General features: G+C 40.6%; 1 protein-coding gene across 1 annotated transcript in view; it reads right to left on the bottom strand.

Annotated features, from left to right (window-relative positions):
- The window catches only part of LOC110974703 (retinoblastoma-like protein 1), a 25779-nt gene extending 2707 nt beyond the window's left edge, over positions 1-23072 (bottom strand). The window contains exons 1-19 of the mRNA XM_022226498.2: positions 22763-23072; positions 16651-16784; positions 15233-15439; positions 14391-14455; positions 11301-11426; positions 8390-8550; positions 7915-7979; positions 7123-7309; positions 6493-6741; positions 5553-5690; positions 5278-5360; positions 4464-4584; positions 4069-4294; positions 3345-3653; positions 2857-3131; positions 2087-2263; positions 1765-1939; positions 1054-1205; positions 517-747 (exon numbers count right to left, since the gene is read on the bottom strand). Of these exons, the coding sequence (XP_022082190.2) occupies positions 517-747; positions 1054-1205; positions 1765-1939; positions 2087-2263; positions 2857-3131; positions 3345-3653; positions 4069-4294; positions 4464-4584; positions 5278-5360; positions 5553-5690; positions 6493-6741; positions 7123-7309; positions 7915-7979; positions 8390-8550; positions 11301-11426; positions 14391-14455; positions 15233-15439; positions 16651-16784; positions 22763-23011 (3330 nt within the window). The 5' untranslated portion in view covers positions 23012-23072. The remainder of the gene's footprint in view (positions 1-516; positions 748-1053; positions 1206-1764; positions 1940-2086; positions 2264-2856; positions 3132-3344; positions 3654-4068; positions 4295-4463; positions 4585-5277; positions 5361-5552; positions 5691-6492; positions 6742-7122; positions 7310-7914; positions 7980-8389; positions 8551-11300; positions 11427-14390; positions 14456-15232; positions 15440-16650; positions 16785-22762) is intronic.

Genomic DNA, 23072 nt, shown 5'->3' with positions numbered 1-23072 from the left:
GTGTTCTACGAGCCTATACATGTAGCTTGGAGCACGAACACAGGTCTAATAACCCCGGGGGGGATCCGTCATGGTCAAATTGAAGAGAATAGCATGTGCAAACAGACACAGTGCCTCAATGTCTCCTACACAGAGCACATCTCTTACAATAATTGGCTTGTTCTAGTACCATCGCGGCTATCCACCCTTGTACCCAAGATTACACAATTACAGTAGACACAACGCATCAACTGTGGGAAGGATCACCATTATCCATCATTTTTTGCAGCCTGGTAACATAGCCAGTGTGCACAACGTATGAATGATACATGTGTGCTTATAAATTTCATTTGTCCAACACAAAAGTCAAACACACTCAAATAATCGAAGAGTGTCAATGAGTTGTGATGACAAAGATTTCTTTGAGTAAAAATCTGCTGGATGGCTTAGTTTGTACAGCTAAAAATGCACTGCGAAATTCTGTCCACAAATTAGTCTTCTTTTGTCTCTTTATACAAGGATTAAGAGCAATATTACCTTTGCAGGACTCTTGTTGATATAATACAGCATGCCTTTGTTGGGGCTGGTTGGGATGGAGTTTGAGTGTGGACTAATATAGACCTCATGACGACTGGACACTCTACGAGGCGAAGCAGGGTGTGTTCTGATCACCGGCATGGGTGACAATGAAGGAGCCCTCAGGTTCTCCTGGCTACCCTCACTTGGGGCAAACCGAAGTGCAAAGGCCTGCATTCTGGTTATGTAAACCTATAAATGTGACCATTAATTTATTATGTACCATACTGTGATTACTATTGTCACAGCAATGATTGCACGCCGTTCAGTAGCACCCAAGCAAATCTTGCAGCCAAATTTGAATTGAGCACAACAGAAACCAAAGGTCAATATCATGATATTGCCAGAAGCACAATTTTCTGCCAACAATCTTTGACTGCAAGGTGACACTAAGGAAATGACCATTCATATTCACGCATTAGCAAGTTTGTATGTAAAGTGATGCATTTAAATATGATTTTTTACAACTTGGCACAATTTTTTTGTCATCTCACTTACTGAGTTGTAGAAGGTGATTAAGTCCCCTCTGTCCTCATCTTCAAATGATGAACTTGTGCAAGCCATGCGTGTTGGAGTGGGTGGGGCACTACTAGAAGGCGCAGGCAGAGTGCTGGCTGAACGCATTCTTAGGGTATGAGGATTTGGATCAACTGAAAAGACGAAATAGAAAAATTGCCCACTACTAAATCTGCTCACAGTGCATTTTATATTCACTAGACATCTATGTATCAAAAATTGTTTCAAGAACCCTTCTAAACTGCAATATACAGAGGCAAACTCAACTTAAGGGACAGTAATCCAATGAATAAACATTTGAATTCTTTGTAGTTTACTACAGTCGAACACAGATAAGAGCACTGCTAACACAAGGTCAAGTTTAGGTCCCAGTCCTTGTTTTTCTCTTACCTTGAACTGATAATACAATGTAACTATTACATATAGTAAAACAATTTCTGAAGTCCCAATGACCTTGTTATAACAGTGTTCCACTGTATTCATCTTCAAACTGCAGGCCTATAATATATTCACATCAATTCTTTTGAATCGAAATGTGTTCTTTCGGAAACTTCTTTTTATTTGCCTATAAAAGAATAAATACTGGACTGTTTTGGGAATAAAAGTTCTGACATTAATGAGTGGCTATTTATTTGTTCCAACAATATGGACGTCTGATGAACAGTCAATCCTTGGACAAATTTTGAACGCTACCTTTTTGCTTGTCAGTTTCCGGTGAGCCCTGGTGAGACCCACTACCACTGCTCCCATTGCTTGAGTTCTGACGGCGATCCTGAAGCAATACGCTGCGATACACACTGCTCTGAGCCTGAGGCTGCCGTCGATAGGCTTTCATAATATCCTGGAATTTTTTATCTTCTTTGGTCACCTATTGTTACCAAATGGTCATTAGAGGCAATGATGAAAAAATGTCGAAGAAAAACATTCATCAATTGAATTGTAGGGAAAGAAATAAAAAACAAGCGGTCCATAATGGCACTAAACAGGGAATATAGATGCAGCAGGTGTAACTAACCTTGCACATGAGGTAAATTGCACACATGATCATCTGATCTAAGTGTCGGTCTTTCATAAGGTTTACATGCTTGGTCAATGAGTACTCAATGCAGGTCCAAGTCTTACGACGAAGTTCATCTGAGATATTCAGCTTGTGTGCCAGGTCCAGGAGACGTACGTTGACCAAATGGAAGACCTAATGATCAAGAGTAATTAAATGGGCATACAGGTATATTGTTACAAAGTTACTGTTTTAATGTTGTTCATGCAGCTACAAAAGTTACGGCACATTATGTTTTTTCTTTTGCAAAACAATACAAACTCGTCTTCTGTCCATCTAAAATGTTCCCCTTACTAAGCTGAGGTGTTTCTACAGTAAATGTATTCAAGACACGATGTAGCTGTTCTTGTGTTATCACTCAAAAAGCATATTGGGAGCTGCTCATTCTGAAAGGTTGTGCCAAAACTTTAAATTTACTGTGGTAAAGTCTTCACCATCCGTTAACAGAAATTGCTAAGCAATAACAAGAATAGTTTGAAAGAAAAGTCTGATGTAATTTGCATTTCCTGTAAGGAAGGGGAGAAGACCTCAACATAACATTAACTCCCACGACATGACTTTTGCACACCTTAAAATCCACCACTGTGTGGACACTATGTTTTTCAAGGCGTATTTAAGCCTTGCATAGAATTATTAAATGGCTACCTCTACCATAAATCATATGATATCCTTCAAGCCACCTGCAGCAAAAGGATGTTGGAGGGGGTTGGATTAGAGATTTTGTATACCTTTCGAAAGAACAGTCCCACTGAGCCAGTTCTCTTGGGCTTGTTGACTGTGAGAACAGGTTGTTCTCCATCAGCCTGTGGCCCAGTAGGCGTTGTCTTGGTACCAGGCTCCACTTTGACTGGTGATGTTTTAGCCTCTGCTATGGGGGATGACTGCTGTAATGAAGGAGATGTATTTTGTGTGGATGCTGGGGAACGTTGTGGCGCAGCGGGCATGGTAGTAACCTTGATGGGGCTGGAAACAAGCTTGATGTTCCCATCTTTGTCTTTGATACCTGGGCATAAAGTAAATAAAAATTCAGGCCGAGAAAAGCAAAAATAGGACTGAATTGCATATGTTGGACTGCTAATTGAGAGATAATGTGGCTTAATCTGGATGCAAAGATAAGGAAAATGTTATTTACCTCTGCAAAAATACAATTACTGTTTAAATAAGGTCCAATTCTTACTGTTTTCCACTCAAAGGCTGCCCAAATGGCTTGTCATACCTTGTATCGTCACAGTCACTGTCTGGGGTTGTGCTGTTGCCTTTGTTTTGGGTTGTGTCAAGGTGATAGACTTAGACTTGACACTAACAGTGACTCCACTCTCCAGTGTGGTCTCAGCAATAGGTTTCTGGCTTGCTGACCCATTGGCTCTTATAGCTGCCTTGCTTCCATCAAGAGTGGAGGATGATGTCGCTGTGGATGGTGACTCTTCAGTTGGGACAGCAACAGCGAAAAGGCGACGCTTGGCACTTCCAGGAGACGGTGAGCTAAAACGATCACGAGCAGATGTTGGAGACTGCAGCAAGGCATCTTCAAAGCAAAAAAAGTATCATCCACCTATTTATAACATTTCGATTTTCACTTTTTTGAGTGTGAAAAGTTTCCAAACAAAAGGTTATCTTTTTTGACCACCAAGGTTGAGCTCAAGCAGTAAAACTGATGTCAACAGCTCATGCAAGAAGCATGACTTCGTACTGATGAAAACTAACAGATGACGCTGGCTAACGTCAAAAGGAAAATGGTAACAATAAAAGTACTGTGTAGTACAAAAACCTGCATAAATACAAATTCTAAATCTTGCATTTTACACTAGGGTTCAATCCTAGTACTGATGGACTAGACCACAGAAGCCGTACCCCATCAACTAATCCCATCTCCCCAAAGCATCAAAAACACTACATGCTTGCATGGTCTCAGAGGTACAACAAACAGAACAATGACTGACCTTTCTTGGCAGCAGGGTCAGACTCCATGAGCATACGGACACGATGGTGCATTACAGGTGAACGGTATGGCTGGTGTATACTCCCATTAGCCCTTGCAACTGTGTCACTCTGAGTTGTAATAGAGACATCCTCACAAGATGGAGGGCCATCCTTGGAATCTCTCAGGGCATCCCAGAGAGGAGAATCACTTCGCCAAGCACGATCTTGAAGAATCTCCTCTTCCACCTTCAATAATCAAATAAATTAGCAATGTCATTACACCTGACCATATGCACACATTGTCTATGTGCTAACCATGTATTCTTTTCCTGCAATGCTAATACCAAGACCTCCTTAGCTACAAAAACACTCCCTAAAGCAGCTCTTCAATGCAACAGGAAGAGGTATTACTCACATGGTTAAGATGCTTGACAATGTCTCTTGACAAGCAATCCTCAGCTCTCAGCAACAACTCAATGACTTTGTAGAAATGGAACGCTGGAAGCTCAAAGATATCAATTATCCATGGAAATGACCTAAAAGGGTGAAAGGACAATTATAAGGTTGAGGATCTGATGTCTACCATTTTCTTCTACCTAATCTCAACATGTGAGGGTATTTCATGAGCACCAATGCTTTTCAGTTCTTCCCTAAGTACTTATCTGAATCAGCATCTAAAAACAAAGTGTAAACCCTACTGAATTCAGAGTAATATTAGCTGTCTATAGTCTTGCTACTCTCTGCGTGGTCAAACAATCATTACAATTTAACATATGAAGCAAGATATGGGATGGAAAGCAACTCCAACTTTGTGTTGGTCACTGATTGATCAGAATCTCAGGAATAATTTTCAGATATCTAGGGGAATGTGTTAGGTAACAATAGTCTAGAGTGTATATAGGGTTTGGACAGGTAAGGGGGGTACCCCTCCATCCCATATCTTGATGGGTATACAATTTAATGGGAACTGAGTAGTCCAGAATACCTAGCATGCACTGTCACCATGTTTGTGTTCATTTCCAGTCTTGCTTTCTCTTAAGAAGTACTGACTGACAAGCTGACAAGCAATGCTTGTAGACTAAGGAACTGCCAACCACTCCCCTTAATGATTAGCACTTCCCTTCCATTAGCACTTGCCATTCTAGGATAAATTTAGCACCTGGCTTTCCGCCGTTGAAATCACTCCACCTATGGTGGCCAGGTTAGCCTAACAACTATCAATGACTTACTTCTGAGAGTTATAGGCAAATATGATGACTTCCAGACAGCAGGCTAGGAGAGACCGGTGAAAGACATCATGCTCAAGTAATGACTAGACGAAGATGAAAGACAATGAAATAAATGAGGTTCATTCACTAAACTCTGACAAAACTGAATTTAATGAATGCATACCCCCGGTGACACTTGATCCAATAAGATTCTGTGTAATTATAACAACACTAGGATTGGAGGGTTTAGGTAGAGTACGTTCCACATTTCAAAACCAAAACAGATGATTTCTTACCGATAGATCTGTCTTGCCTTTTTGTTCTACTCGTTTCTTCTCACTAATAATGATGTTCTCCAATGCCTTGTAGTACATCTTGATGGCCAGTGTCAGTCGTCTCTTGGCAAAGTCCAGTGGTGGTCCTGTCCCATCATCCTGCACATTAATGTTTCAAATGAGACAAAAGGTTTTTAAGGTGCGCTGGGTTTAACTTGAAATTGCCATGGCCTTCAAAGTCAAATGCCATGTCAAAAATTTTAAAAATCCCAAATTCAAATCTACCCTTCAAAATCAGATATCATGCAGGACAGAAAAATATGAAAAATTGTTAACTGAATCTGAGATTTTACTTTTTGTAAAGACAAGCAATCAGGGTTCCAGCTGCCATTCGCCATTCTCGCCAATTGGTGAATAATTATAATTTTGGCTATTATTCCATCGACCTGGCGAGAAAAATTGGCGATTATTTTGCAAATTTAGACAAACCTTACCAATTGTCCGCCACCGCAATGTCAATTTTTTTAATTTCCAACTTTCACGAACAGTTCCCATTGACGTTCGCTGTCGCAGTGGTGAAAACACATGCGCAAAGCTCAGTGCATTAAAAGAAGCTGCTCTGGTTCCTGCCGTGCCGCGCACAAGCAACTGAACGCGTGATGGAAATATAGCAGCCAGAGCCAGTCTACACGTACAGTATGTTCCGGTTGATTTATACATAACCCTGAGCATTGGCAAGTAAAGGTGTCTCTCACAGAATACACCTACTCTTAATGTGACACACAGCACTTTGATTAATGCCAGGACCAGTGCATTGGCATTCTGTACTTCTGAATCAAGCAGCCATGTATCAATCTCTGGCCACTTGTTTAACACAACCTATCCAATGACAGCATGTACAAATTTGCAGCTGCAATAGGTTACACAAATACGGAAGGTAAGGAAGTAAAAGTGTAGTCACCTGTGTATATCGCTGGCAAAATGTCTCCCCCATGCCTTTGATGCGACTCAAAATGGACTCGGTTACATCTTGGTTGCACTCTTTGAATACAGTCTGCAGCTCTTCACTTGGGCCAGCTTTACAACCACCCAACAGGGCCTGCAAACGACTAACTGTTTGGGTCGCTGTTGAGACTGGAGTGACGCTAGGATCCTTATCTTTAAGGTAATGCCGACCTGTCAGTGGGGTCTGGGGACACAGGGTTTTCACCTGTGTGATGACATGTAAGAGAAAATTTGTATTAAACCTAGCCCTACTTGATACCACTATATAACGTCACACATCCAAGGTAAGCATTATATTTGCCAAAACATGTAGTGATGGGCTGTGCATAACTGCTTTACTGTATAGTGTATCTTATTAGACACCAACAATGATGGCAACAGATGGCAAACATACAGAGAATGTGACTTATAACTTAACTGCATACTGGTGAAGTTATGAAGGTTGTTATTTTTTGTACTTAAAAAAAAATTGGTGTGATTACCCTATGCAGCAAGTATAACATAATGCCTTAAATTCCACAATGTTGGCCATGTGTGGAAGCTCTCGATCCAAGGCATGTCAAGATATAGAAGTACAGTATCCCACCTTCTCTATGTACTGAGGCATATTACGTTTTGCCTGCATCTTATCGCTCAGACTGGTGGCTTGTTTCATTGCAGGAGACTTAGCAGGAGTTCCTATTTCCTCATCTGCATCATCACTCAAGAAAATACGCTCATCAAAGTCCCCTTTTGTCAACACGTACTCTTCATACTTGTTGTTGATGCTTTTGCTGAAAACAGGAATGCACACAATTACACAACCTGTGTTTGAACTAACAGTGGGATATTTAACAATTACACAGATAACCTGTGTTTGAACTAACAGTGGGATATTTAACAATTACACAGATAACCTGTGTTTGAACTAACAGTGGGATATTTAACAATTACACAGATAACCTGTGTTTGAACTAACAGTGGGATATTTAACAATTACACAGATAACCTGTGTTTGAACTAACAGTGGGGTATTTAACAATTACACAAATAACCTGTGTTTGAACTAACAGTGGGGTATTTAACAATTACACAGATAACCTGTGTTTGAACTAACAGTGGGGTATTTAACAATTACACAGATAACCTGTGTTTGAACGAACAGTGGGGTATTTTCCTCAGCAAGTTGTGCAATGCCACAACAGTGTGCATAACAAGTGAGATGAGCTTCAACACCATGTGCTAGATAACTGCCAAACTCCATACCAATGCCAAAGTCTCACTACATGAAAAAGACGGATGCAAAATTATCCGTCACAGAACAGCAGCCTTTAAGAGTGTTCCATGTATAACAGCATCCAAATGCAATAAAAAGAATAGAAATGAAGACAAAACTGACCTGTTTAGTTCAAAACCAGTGACATCAAGCAGACCAACAAGTTTGTCCAAATTTCCTTTTAGAACCTGAGGAGTTTCAAATGTGTAAACAGGGAAAATATAAAGAGATGAAATAAATGCTGTCAATCACACAACCACGACAAGTCCAATGCTCATGTGGAAAGACGTCTTCCTTGGCTGATCTTCATTTTAAGTCCCACTGAAGGAAGGTTGTGGATTTCTTCAAATAAAATTTCCAAGCAACCGTCAATTTCACAGAGCTTCTAAGATGACAACATACATGTATTTATGAGGATTCACAAAGCAATACACATAATGATGCTTATTTTCTGAGCTTAGCACATTTTTCTGCACATAACTTCATATCATTTGCTGTAAACGTAACCTACTGAGCCTGCTCATTTTCTTCTTAAGCAGTAAAAAAACTCAATCTTGAAGTCTACTCTACACTACAATCTTAGTACCCTCTAAATTACCCTGTCTTCAATGAGTTTGTGAATGTGTGGTTTCCACCAGTGTTCCTTGATGCCTTTTGCTTCTAGCACCAGACCGTCATGGAGCTCACACAACTTTTCAATGCTGCAAGGAGGGTCTGGTGGTACGGCATAGTTACGACTTGAATAATTCTCTGGAAGACCTGAGGAATACCATTTGAAAAACAAAGGCAAAACAGAGACTGAATTCAGATAGAAGCAAGACCTAAGAAATCTCTGAACACTGATAAAACGACATTTGCAACTGCATACCATGCATTTTAAACCAAAGAAAATATTCCCTTTCCTTTTCATGGATTTTGTATTTGAATATTCAAATTCAGAATATAATATTCGAATATTCGATCGAATATCCAGTTAATCGGCACAACCCTATTCCTGCACCCAGACCTGTTCCTGTACCCAGACCTGTTCCTGTACCCAGACCTGTTCCTGTACCCAGACCTGTTCCTGTGCCCAGACCTGTTCCTGTACCCAGACCTGTTCCTGTGCCCAGACCTGTTCCTGTGCCCAGACCTGTTCCTGTGCCCAGACCTGTTCCTGTGCCCAGACCTGTTCCTGTGCCCAGACCTGTTCCTGTACCCAGACCTGTTCCTGTACCCAGACCTGTTCCTGTACCCAGACCTGTTCCTGTGCCCAGACCTGTTCCTGTGCCCAGATCTGTTCCTGTACCCAGACCTGTTCCTGTGCCCAGACCTGTTCCTGTGCCCAGACCTGTTCCTGTGCCCAGACCTGTTCCTGTGCCCAGACCTGTTCCTGTACCCAGACCTGTTCCTGTACCCAGACCTGTTCCTGTGCCCAGACCTGTTCCTGTACCCAGACCTGTTCCTGTGCCCAGATCTGTTCCTGTACCCAGACCTGTTCCTGTGCCCAGACCTGTTCCTGTACCCAGACCTGTTCCTGTGCCCAGACCTGTTCCTGTGCCCAGACCTGTTCCTGTGCCCAGACCTGTTCCTTTACCCAGACCTGTTCCTGTACCCAGACCTGTTCCTGTGCCCAGACCTGTTCCTGTACCCAGACCTGTTCCTGTGCCCAGATCTGTTCCTGTACCCAGACCTGTTCCTGTACCCAGACCTGTTCCTGTGCCCAGACCTGTTCCTGTGCCCAGACCTGTTCCTGTGCCCAGACCTGTTCCTGTACCCAAACCTGTTCCTGTGCCCAGACCTGCTCCTGTGCCCAGACCTGTTCCTGTGCCAAGACCTGTTCCTTTACCCAGACCTGTTCCTGTACCCAGACCTGTTCCTGTGCCCAGACCTGTTCCTGTGCCCAGACCTGTTCCTGTGCCCAGATCTGTTCCTGTGCCCAGACCTGTTCCTTTACCCAGATCTGTTCCTGTGCCCAGATCTGTCCCTGTGCCCAGACCTGTTCCTTTACCCAGATCTGTTCCTGTGCCCAGATCTGTTCCTGTGCCCAGACCTGTTCCTGTGCCCAGACCTGTTCCTGTGCCCAGATCTGTTCCTGTGCCCAGATCTGTTCCTGTGCCCAGATCTGTTCCTGTGCCCAGACCTGTTTCTGTGCCTATTTGAGCATGTGCTGCACAGATCACAGTACTGCTGAACCATATCCTTTTTCATGGTTTGTTATGGTCGGGTTTAGACCTGACCTCCTCAGTGCTAATTAAAGCTGCTGGTTAAAACCTTCAACAAGAATAGCAAAGTACATGTAGGATGAGTACAGCAGATTACACTGTATGTCAAGAGCATGCTTGCCATTTTGGCTGAGTTTGGGCGGCTTGTTCTCGTATGTTCAGGAACAGCTTGATTTGTTGTTTGTGGGTTGGCTGTTCGAACGCTGGGAACATACAACCGGTTATCAAAACTAGTTACTTGTAGCATGCAAGCAACATGCAACATGGCGGCATCCTTGTACATTCTTCGAGAGTTAATGTTTGAGCTTACTTCTTTTCCATTAAAATAAATCATATCTGTCATGGAAAATCATTGATGTTAATTGTGCAAAACTTTCCATTGTCTCCAGTTTTGTAAGCCATCTCGATAGTTTTGCAGCTTTTCGAAAATAAAATCTAACGAGTTTTCCTGTGTGTTTGTGTAAAATCCTGACGAGGAGGTGGAGTGTGAACCTGTTCTGATAACAGTATTCTTGGGTCATGTTTCCGCCGTTCAAGCGCGAGAATGCGAAACCCATGTCAAGAACAGGCCGCCCGAACTCGACCTTTGACTGTGCAAGAGGACGGGCATTGCAGTCAATGCACTGGGATATCACAGCAATGGCCACCCATGGCCAGCATAACGATCAAGGCTTGCCTACATTCACAATGAAAACAATCACACTAAAGGCATGCAGGAATAAATATCATATTCCCTGTCCGTATGTGGATGACTCTTTGTGGATAAAGAGTGTTTCATTCCAAGAATATTTTCCATACAAGATACCGCTGCTAATACTCTGTAGAATTAGGAAATCGTTTGATTGTATCGGTGTGTCAACATACATGCACAAACTTGGTACATGCACCTTCATAACCCTGGGCCTGTGGGGGCAGGATTTTGGGAAACAAGATGAGTAATAGAATTGTCCCAGGGGAAATACCTTTCTAATGCTACACAAAGTTCACTGATGAAGTTCACTTCCTGTCTTGTACAATATTTTTTTCACCTCTAAAAAAACTGTTTATTTAATGATTAATCCTAAACCCCAGTAGCATTTTACAAGGGAAGTCACCTAAACTTAGTAAAATCCCAATAAACCGCTTTTCTGTGAGTTGCTTTACTTGACACCTTTTGTAAAGAATGAACAAGGTTAAAACAGATACATGTACCTGAGGAACAGCAATTTCAACACACAATCAACACAAGGTAGGCTTGGCATAGGCTCAATCTCAATAGCATCTTTCCTGAAAGAGATTAACTGACTCAAACACACCAAGGCTCACCTGTGAACTCAGGGTTCAATAGGTCACGGCGGTTGGCTAGTAGGACATTGCTGAATATCAGATCAAGGCAGCACAGCAGCAAGTGATATGAATTGACTAGGTCATCACTGATGGCTGGAAAATTGCCTGCAGGAATGTAAAAGAAAATGAAATGCACAATGAAATCAAAACAAAAACCTCTTGAAAGTTTTTTATGGATACAAAATCTGTGTTGAACTTTTCTTTTTAAATGTTCTCATTTTTTGAAGTTTCATTTTACAATTACACAATTATCATCAAAACAAGGCCTTAGTTTAGAAGTGGTAGCATTTTTCCTTCCAAGTAAAGCTGAAAATATTCTGCATGTGACCAACAAATGATAAATGAAGAAAATGGCAACAGACTACAATATGGCAAAAAAAAACTTCTGCTCCTGGTTACCTGACCAACCCTAACTTTTCAGCGCGACCCTAAAATTTTTATCGGCAAGTTAGAGAAACAAATTTTAACCATTTCAAAATTAAAAACATCAATCCTGATGTCTTTTCTGTCTTCACAAAACACCTTTCAACAACCCTTTCTCACGTTAAAACATTTTTGTTTTCCCACTTACATTTGCAACTTTTGAAAAGAAACTTCCGTTATTTTCATGAGTTCCCTTCACATTTTGCTGTCGCAGTGGTGAAAACACGTGCGCAAGCTCAATGCATTAAAGCAAGGCTTTGCTGGTTCCCACCCTGCTGTGCCCATGCAAAGAACGCGCCATCCCGGTCGATTACACTACATCAGCCATACAAGCACGCACCTAGTATACATGTAGGTGCAGGTCAACCAAAAAAAATCGATGTTGCAAGAGGATTTCTGCAAGTTAATTCACAGAATTTAGGCCATGTCCAAAACGGGCTTCCTGAGCTACGGCTAGGTCTATTGTCTACGCGTCTCCACGCATTTTCATTGGAGTGAAACCTAGACCTAGACAAGAGATTCGGATGCAGCCTTAGTCTCTTGTCTATGCATGTATGTACGGATATAGTAGGCCACTTTGCCGTTGTGATTACCTGACTAGCATTGTGTGGATTGTCCATAGTTCTTGTGGATTATCAACTGTAGAAATTTTTTACATAGATTAAGACACGTTTTTATCACTTTCTGAGACAATTTTGGAAGCTTTCGTCCACATTCATGCTATAATATCAGCACCAAAAATTAACACCCACCCCCAATTTTCAAACCTACCAACCTACCCTATTTTTGAGAGGCATGTAATTGGAAGCAGAACTATTTTTTTGGCCTTACTACATGTACTAGTACATAAGCCAATCACTCATTTATTAAGTAGCTATTCATGTAAATTTTGTACATTTCTAACTGCCCCTTTTTAATCCATCAAGCAACCCTCTATCATGCGTCTATAGAAGTTTTTCAGTCACATGATTTTTGAAGGTCAGCGTTCAACATACACAGATGTGTGTGAAACTACGTGTGTCTTCGAAGTCTCTCAGCCTTCTGGCATACATGAAATTGTCAACTGAGAGATGCAGATTTGAAAATGCACACACCACTGCAGCCTTGGAATGCTTCTTGAACTGTCTTTGTTGGTCAAGTGACGTCACGTGAAAAACCTCTATAACAAAGGTGTAGTGAGGCAAGACATCTTGACTTGTGTTGACACAGTTCATGGGATTAACAACCAAGTAGATGTGCATCTCTAAGAGAACTCAATTCAAGAACCTTTGTAGGCTATCTCACACCTACTGTAATGAATCTGGGTCAGAACCCAAGAACATTAGTCTGAAGTTTGTCCGGCAGCTTCAGTGTTCCAGTCTTTCCAATGCAGTCTTTTGAACATATATGCATACAAAACATCTGATTTCTGTGTAATAAACTTAACAATCTTATGTGTAAAAGGTTGAACGTTAGGAACATGCAGTTTGTACAAATGAATCCAAGATAAGATGTACATGTACATCCCACACTTAATTTACTGAAATACATAGTTTATTGTTGCCTTCTTTTAAAAAATAATTTATGTGATGGTGCTAGCTACATGTCAATTTAAAGATAAGAATTTATAATCATCCTTACCAACAGCATATTTTTATATTCCAAATTTATGTACATGTAACCAGTTCACTGTCATGTGTGCTACAGAGCAAAACCCAATCTCTCCTTTGAAATTCTATCCTTGTTTATCGACCCCTAGGATAAAAGTTCTGGGCAAGTTGGGGCATGCCAGTTACCCTAAGAAAGTCACAAACATCATTAGCATATCAATAGTCTGGCATACAAAAGGCTATTCAACACACAGACCTCTGAACCTTTACATGTACATCAAGTGCAAAGCACATGACAAGACTGACAAGCTTGGCTTCCAGATAAACTCAGGCTGATGAGCTTGGGTCAATAACATTAATAATTCATCAGTGTGTGCTGGTCAGGCACAGCATACTAAAACATATATTTACGTCTGACAGCAAGCCCTTTACAAGTGTGAAAAATATCAACAGAAATCTCATATAGTAAAAATGTATTGAAAAGATCATTCTCAAGGTACACGTAGAAGTATATAAAAATAAAAAAAACCCAAAGTCTTCTTTTTTCATCAAATGTCCATGCAGCTGTGAATGCTAAATATTCCAACCAAAATGTGAAAACAAGCAGCTACGTATAAATCCCAGTCAGTTTAAGAAGCATACATTTATGGAAGAAATGATTAAACAGTGAACTCGCACAAGTCCAAACACTGCCTCAATTACCTGTCACCTATGGAGTCATGCTCACCACGGGCATTTTGATACTGGTATTTGAGATACTAAACATGCATGTCAGTGTTACTAATAGGGAACTACATGTACATTGTATTGTCTTATCAAGTATAAAGTGACAAACAGTGGATAGGGCCTAGCTTTCACAAAAATATAGTACTGTTACATTGTAATTGCAGCCTTTTACACCTAAAAGAAAAATGCTTGGACTCAAAGATAAAACATTCCACTCAACACAGCTTTCAAAATAAGGTGTTCCTTGGGGCTTACAAAACTGTCAATGTTCAAGTGCCGTTGTGTGGCTTTATAAGAACTATTAATGCGAAAAAAATGGAGAATAACTAACCTTTGACAAGAATGAACAACGTCCAACAGAAGGAAAACAGGTCTGAGTAAGAGCACGGTTGTCTCCTGCAAGGTACATCAATCACAAGGTTAGTGGGCCATTCACTTTTTGAAGAAATTGAAGAGAAACTGGAGTTCACTCTGCAGTGAAAACTACATCTTGCAAGAAGTTGTAACCATTCATGTAATTACTACAAAAGCTGTCATAGAAAACCAAATACGGCTACCATTTTACTTACACTATGTACTGAAAGAATTGAAGGTGTCTCTTCAGAGTATGTTTGCTCAAGGAGATATTGCTAATGGTTACATATATGTAGTCAAAAGGTAATGAATGACACCAGTCTGTCATAGATTTACCGAGGGTGCATGTTAGAAATTCAACTTCACTGAGACTTACGTGTGCACAGCATGAAGTTTACATTAATCTGCTCCAGTAGGACCCACAGCCAAATAAAAACTGGCAATCAAAACCTGTCCACTCATACACTAACATGAAGTTTGATCAACATAGAAACTTTTATCTTACACAATTTGGAAACAAAATAGTTCTGCAATCATCAATTACGAGATCAATGACTCAACTTCACTTGTGTTCACAATGCAGTTTTTAAGCCAGAAATGTCAAACCTGCACACCAGTGAAAAGTTACTGAAATGTTTTTGACTGCAGGGGGTAGACTTCAAGCTTTTCAAGGTGAATTCTCATGACAGTGACCAAACTGTAAATTTCACAATATGTAATTGCTTGTCCACTTGACAGAGCAAATCAGAATTCTTGCAAAGTTTAGTATCTATGCCAGATGATTTTATTTTAGCAATACTTCTGACCTACAACTGTTACCTTTGTTTGCGACCTCTTGGCATCCGAGGCTGTTCACTAGACATGTCTTTGAATATGAATAGGTCTTGAAATATGGGCTGGTACTTCTTGAAAATTACAGTTGAAACATTGAAGTTACGCTCTAAGCGTTCAACTTTGTCACGAAATTGCTGGGGCAGGTTGGCCATGTCTTCCCACTTCTTCATCTTGTTAAAAAACTGGATCACACTGCAATATGAACAAGCTCAAGATTTTAAAATTCTGGACAAAAAAACTATGAGGCCACATTCTATTCTCCATTATCAAGTTCAAAATTAATCTTGGAGAAATCCCATTCTATTAATCCAAATGTTTTTGAAAGTTGTGCTGATATACGATCAAAATTAGAGCTTTTCCCAAAGCAAATGTATGCTCCTTTCAATCCTTGAAAGAAATACTGATTTTATTTTATAGAGCGTCAGTCAGCTGTCCTCAATCTAATCACTGTTAAGTCTTGCAAATCTGGAGGATTTTAATCGGTATGATTAAACATTTACAGCGTGTTCCCACTTGAATTGGGAAAAGGTGGATCTTGATCCAGCATTTTGGTGTGATCGTTATCTTACCGCAACGAAACCGAAAGTCGCGTTCCCACTAGCGCTTGATCCACCTTTTTGGACGGAAATGTTGAGCCCGAAAGGTCACTGAGTTCGGTGTTGCGCATGTGCTAGCTTGCTGATCGTGCGCTTGTGGCAGTGTTGCGTGTGGGGCGGCATGCGTGTGACCCTGCGGTGTTTTGGGTGCAGAGTTCTACTGACGTGACGACCTTGAATCGGACCGAATGTTCAGCCTAGTACATTGTCTCTTCAAACTTTGCTTCCGTTTTTGATACTCTGTCACACGCTGCAGGCTATACGCTAACACAGAATTACTTTTTGATGGAAAGCAATTGAAATTACACGAATGAAAAAGGTTAAGAAATGGACAAATGCGCAACGAAAATTGTGAAAGGGCAAGGCACACATCGCGGCATGCATGCATTGCGCATGCGTGGTGACACATTTTGCTAGCCCGTAGTTCAGCAGTTGTTTATTGTGGATGCTGTGCACGTTAAAAAGTTCACATGAGCTACAGGGCAAAAAACGTATTTCTTTGTTCATCAGACTGCAAATGTTTCGCGCCACTCGTGCACGGACGGATGTTGACAGGTCAAATTGCCGGATCAAGTGGGAATGGGCTGTTACAGTTCAGCTACCTGTGCTGCATCCTTGCTTAACACATTACTGGAAGATCTTGGCTAATAAAGGTACATGTATTGAGAGGGCAGCATGTCACAGCGCAAAGCTACTGGTACTATGACATCAAAGAAGACATTACTTCCCTCAGAAACAAATATTGGTTCTTGTCTTACATATCTTACTCTGTCTAGTCAAAACCTATACTGAAACATCTCATCTTACCTCAGTCTTGAAGATCTTAAAAGTCGAGTCAGTGAAACACAGTTTCCCTCGACTGTACCATTTCCAACTGTAGGAACAGTAGATCTCCGACAGGCCACATAAAGGGCACACACAAGCCAGTGAAGATCATCCCCCTGGGTGATCAAACAACAAAACAGTAAACATCAAGTTCAAGAATGGAAACCAGAAAATGTGTCACTGAAAATGTTCAAGCTGTATAGCAAGTTAAAAATTGTAAAGCAAGGTCAAAATGCAGATTTCTGAAAACAAGTTTATGAACGACGCTTGCATAGTACGCACATGGGCCAATGAAACAGCTTAATAGCACACTACTCACACTATAAGTGCAATTGATGTAACTGTACATATATGTGTAAGGACACAATACTGGCCAACAAAAATGGGACACATAGGTAAAAATTCAATCTAGTGAAAAGTGTTTAATTTACTTTTAAATTATGACAATGGACCACCCTCTATCAGAAAATAGCAATGGGAAGATAATCGGCCCAAGAAATTTTCTTCTGTGCAGTGCTTTCTGTAGAGGGGGGCCTCATAAGTTAACGTTGGTTACGGTGTCCACTTTGCAGTCAACCATGCAATAATAAAAGTCAAAGAAAAACAATGTGGAGTTGTATTGTTGTGGTTAAGCTTTTCCTCCTTTCTGAAAGTCATCTTTAAAAAAAATGTTAATTGTTACTAATTTTACGATATCTTAATAAGGTGGACACCGTAACTAACGTTAACAAGTGTACTTTTTCACACACAACAATTTTAAATGATTTGCAGTTTGATGACTTGAGGAAAACAGCTGGTTGCGAAGCTTGCAAGTACTTCAAAGAGGACATTATCATTGACAACCAAAGAACAGATACCCTCAATTTCAAAGATCTTTGTCCTGTAGTTTAACGTTAGTTACAAAAATGACACGGACACCAAAAATTTCGAATCAAAGCTAACATTTCATGTGACAAGTTTATTATGACTTGCTTTACTGGAGCCCTCAAGGTAGTTGCCTCACCTTCAGAAAATTGCCTATGTTACTATGTGCAGGTGTTAATACATGCACATGCTTTTTCATTTCTTGGGAGCATCTCTGTGATCTACATATCTGATAAGCCACTTCAGCCTATTTTTAAATGCCCTACATGTATATGCATGCAAGAAGGTTGCACATGAGCTTCACAGAAGTTGAAATCTTTGACATTGTGAACTTAAGTACATGTATGTATATTTAAATGTGCACCATTTGCAACATTAAACACTTCTGAGGAACAAGTAAATTGAGTCAATGACTATTTTATTTTTCACTCTAATCTTGTTTCTTAAAAACTGTATTTCATTATGGAGGCTATACACTGACGATCCCATCTGAAGAACATGGCACATCTCATTAAATGAATTTCAAATGCGACTACAACTATATCCCCTGGAGTGAGCTGGCGATCGGCAGGCTCTTGTGGGGTCCTGAAATTACAGAAATGGCAACAGGAATGGTTGAAATCGAATAATCTTTGATTTAATTACTACTAAAGCTTCTTTCACAAGGACATGTGAATCTACAGACATATAATCTTATCCAACCATTGAATCTTTTTCTCCTTTCTGGCTTCTGAAATAAGATAGAAGAAAAATAAAATTTAAATAGAACAATTTTTTAACATAACCGGCAGTGGCTTGATTTGTAGAAACATAAAAAAAACTCTAACAAGACCCCAGGGGTTCCACAAAGGCAAGTTCCCCTATCTGTGTAAACATCACTTGCCTACGTGTTACATCAACTTCGCTCCATTTACTTTTAATTCACTGCGAACTCGCCCCCATACTACTGGATGACAAATGGGGCGACTTTTAATACGAATGGGGCGAAGTCGAAAGTGCCGGTGTGTAACGAACGTGAAACACTGATGATTTCTTGAACTTGGCAAGGCTATTCTTTAAGTTTGTTCATTTTTGTGATGGACTTTAGCTTAAAAAGTGTAAATTATTTGTCGTTTTGCAATTTCAAGCGGGACTTCAGATGTTTACTATTTTTTTCTTCCGTTCGTTAAACATGGACACGATTCACACGAAACCCTCCAAGCGGTCCGCGACAAAGCCCAAAAATCACCCACTGACTATCCATTAAAATCTTCCCTTTTACAATGCCATCTGACCTCTTTTCACAAAAAAATACAGAAAATAAAATCTATTTAAGTTGATACAAACCTTTTGGCTGCTCTTTTTCCGGATATTGGCTGCTCTTTTCCTGATTGTTGGAGGGAAAGCTGTCGCGCGCAGCAACTTTCTCCGTTCGTTACACAGAGACGCGAAAGCGGCGCGCGGTGGACACGGTGCTTAAAATAGCTTTATCTCGGAAAAGACGTAATCGAGCCTAAAACAATTGACCTTTAGGTCATCCATGCAGGGTACCATTGCACGTGTACGACCACTAGTCAGACTGCGTTGATCACCAGTTAAAACATGTGGACATTTTACGTTAGTTACAAAATGGACACGAAAATTATCGCGATCGATATGCTGATGTTTTCTCATCCTCGAGGGTAATTATGGTCTAGCACACATTTTACACGATGTTTATTAAGCTCATTTCGAATAAAAATGGCTTTTACAGGTAAGGGTGAGGCTTGTAAATGATGATTCTGGCCCTTTTCGTCATGGTATGGTGTGGTGGACACGATGTGAAACGAACGTTAACGCAGGTTCAGCTGCCATTTTGGAGCGTGGATTTATTTTATTTTTTTTTTGTAAAGGGCCAAAATATTACTTCATTGCTTAACTCAAAAAATATGACCATTGTGATAAAATACGTGAGCTATAAGTAAAGTAGTTGAGTTCATTAAATTTTGTTCAAGCAATGTCCCATTTTTGGGCGCCATTTTGAACTAAAATTTGCTCTTCAACGTGAATAAAAATTATAGACTCGCATTTACACTGAATTATTTATCTTTATTTATCTCTCAAATACATGTACAACTATAATCTCAAGCAAACATAGCTTGAAAATGGTTACATCATCTGATAAATTAAAGTTCATTTTTTGCATCATGAAAGTTGGCCAGTATTGTGACCTTACACATATATGTCTGTATATATGGAAAACGGACATTGCTGTTTATGGTAATACACATTGAGGCCCATGACAAGTACATGTACATGTATGTGTATGCGACTGGTATCCTATCCAACTACTGTGCAGGCAGGTGATACGCTGTAACATTGTTTACACATTAGGTTCATTAAAATACAGAAAGACAAAGGGACTGAGTGAACCAGAGCTCATGTGTTCTATTGTATACGTATTCAGTAAACAATTTCCATGTTCCTATATCTTTATGGCCTTGGCTCTGCCATTGGCATTTCACTGTACTTGCTCCATTGCATTTTTGCTTTGCTTTGCTACAGTGGGAACACAGGAATGTGGATAGCGACCTAACTTGAGTTTGCCAAAAATCAATGCTCAACAGTTATTTTACATGCTTAAATTTCGCAAACAATCGTTTGACATCATGATAATTGTACGTGGTATTCATGTGCTTTGTACAAGTGTATAAATTGTCAGGTGTGAGCGATTATGTTGTGGAATCAGTCAATCCAGTTTGAAATCTCTAACTTTACGCCTACTTCCCTTATTCAAACAATCTTCCAGCACTGCAAATAAACCTACATGTACTAAACGTTCGTAATGCATTATGGGGTTTGGATGACAAACAAGCCTGCATTTTATGCACCTATGGGGGAAGTGACCAGTCAAAAAATGAATTTTCTTCACAATATTTGTACCTATTGAAGTCACAGGTGTACGTGTATGCATAGAGGGTCCTACACGTATAAGTAATAAAGTATACATCAAGATAAAGACATATTGTACATTTGCAAAAGCTTGCAATAAAAAAATCATCTTTCATTTAGGTTGGTTCATGGGGGTCTACTTCAGGAAGATGTGAAAGCAAAGTGAATTTGACTTCACAAAAGATTTGCATCAAAATTTCAATGTGTTTAACTTTTGCAAATTCGCAGCATAAATATTTGATGACATCACAAATTTGCATTTCCGTTCACTCCAAACAGAGGCTGAAAATGAACGTGATTGGTCAATGTGGGACGATTGAGCTACAAGTCATAATTCTGATTGGCCAATACTGCACTGTACTAGATCATTAATGATCACTAAGTCTACTGAGGCTCATGGTCCAACACAGACAGCAGTATCTTTGGTAGGCATTTTCCGAGTGTTTTGTAGTAAGTTTCCTCATTCAAAGTTTGTGAATATGGTTATCCAAAATAAGTAAGTCCTACATGTATAATGACAATACAACACTGCATGACACATGTGAGAATGGTGAGAAGATGGCTTGAATTGGAGTAGCCTAATAAAATATGTAGGAAACATACATGATATAGGGCCTAGCCCTAGGGAAAAGAGTTCCGTATATGGATGTCACTTGACACCCCATGCAAGCCATGCACAAACCTTACGTGACTGGTCCATCTTCTAAGTAAATGACTTGGTTTTTTTCCCTCCTAAATTGAACTTTTTCTGGAAATGTTTTTTGCTTTCTGAAGGCTAATATTAGGGCACTGTAAGGAATAACAAGTACAGGTGTCTGGATTATGAAACTCTTTCCGGCGGAGGCCTAAATGTCACATTAATTAATTAGGGGCTTAGGCCAGAATATTTTGCAGGTACACTTCTGCCACTGGGATGTTCATAAAACATTGTAAAATGTAGACCTAAGCCTAAATGCTATGCATTGTGAGCATTGAAAAGGTTTAGGCCTAGGCCTCCCCCAGGCCCTGGGCCGACATAAAGTAAGGCCTAGTTGGAAACATTAGAATGAAAAGGAAAAAAAATGCGATAGGCTAGGCAACGATGGAATAGGTTATAATATGGGATCAGGTCAACTCGGACCCAAACCAACTCGGACCTATTCCAACTCGGACCCATGCCAACTCAGACCCAGGACCAACTCGGACCCACCTCGAGTTAACTCGGACCCACTGGGGATAACACCATGAGACACTGTAAAAGGTCAATGTTCGTGATATTGATGTATATCTGCAGCATGTGTTGTATGCATGCAGCATCTCTTATGTACATCAGAGGGGCCTATCTGTGGCTTTTTATTGCCACCAAAATTTTGGGGGCTGTTTGGTGAAAGTTCATTCGATTTCTTCTGGTGATCTGGAGTGCCAAAAACACTTCGTAGAAAGGGCGTCAATGATTTGGTACTGTCAATCACACTCCAAAAGCTGCTCCCATTGGTTGTCCCGAGCTCCCACTCCCCGATCATAGGGTTTCAAGAATGGAAGGTGACAAAATCAGTCTTTGTGGTCAATCACGTCGGTACCACGGAAGCTAATAACCGGTTAAGATTCAAATCAAATCTAGTCCTGTACGGTTTTCAACCACCATGCCTGTTCAAACTTGAAAACTGAGAAATTCTGGGAAGCCTGTGCCACTGTTTCCCTACATTACGTGTAGAGAGGACGTTACATGCAGTGCAAAAGTGTCCTTTACCAAATGCTTAAATGTAAAAGTGGACAAAATCAAAATTTTCAACAATTTTATCACGCTCCTGGGGTTGGGTCCGAGTTGATTCAGGGTGGGTCTGAGTTGGTCGTTGGTCCGAGTTAGTACTATTGGGTCCGTGTTGGTCGTGGGTCCGGGTTAGTATTAGGTCCAAGTTGGCATGGGTCCGAGTTGGTCGTGGGTCCGAGTTGGCATGGGTCCGAGTTGGTTTGGGTCCGAGTTGACTCGAAACCTATAATATTAGGAGGACCTACAAATACATGTAGGCCCCTACATGTAGCTAGTACTAGTATTACTATTAGCCTAGGCCCCTAGGCCTATTCCTCTTTTTCGATTTTGGACAGGATCAGACTAGGTTATATCATCTTTTTATCCATCATTATTCATCATTATTATACTTTAAGAGACCTTGAGGAATAAGTAAGTTACGGATGTAAATTGAACTAAAGTACCAGTCCGGAATATTGGCAGGCAGGCAGTAAGCTCTGCGAGTTTAATAATGTCAATAGCCTACATCGTAAACAACATCGTGTAAGTTGTACACCCAACATGCCAACTTTCCTTCCGTCTGTAACTTACCTCAAGCGTATAGTTAATGCTTATTCTCTCGTACGTATCCCACGCTTCTCTACCAGACAAATCGTCAAGATTAAGACCAAGGCAAAGTTCCTCAAAACGTTGTTTTATATCAACTTCTTCGCTCTTCGGTGCCGCCATTTTCGATTTAAATCCCACTTCGCACGCGCATGCACGTACACACACAGGGCATTCAGTACATTGCGTATACGTGCTGCTCACATGATCAATCACGCACAGTACAGTGTACATGTACACTGTATACGCAACCTCACCGCGCGAAGGCCCTGTGTGCCTCACGCAGAAGCCGAAA

The sequence above is a fragment of the Acanthaster planci genome, unplaced genomic scaffold, assembly GCF_054643075.1.
Source record: "Acanthaster planci isolate LZ-2023a unplaced genomic scaffold, COTS_SCS Contig5, whole genome shotgun sequence".
In the NCBI taxonomy this organism is placed as follows: domain Eukaryota; kingdom Metazoa; phylum Echinodermata; class Asteroidea; order Valvatida; family Acanthasteridae; genus Acanthaster; species Acanthaster planci.
The sequence above is the reverse complement of the archived record's forward strand: the minus strand, read 5'-3'. Positions and strand labels throughout refer to the sequence as shown.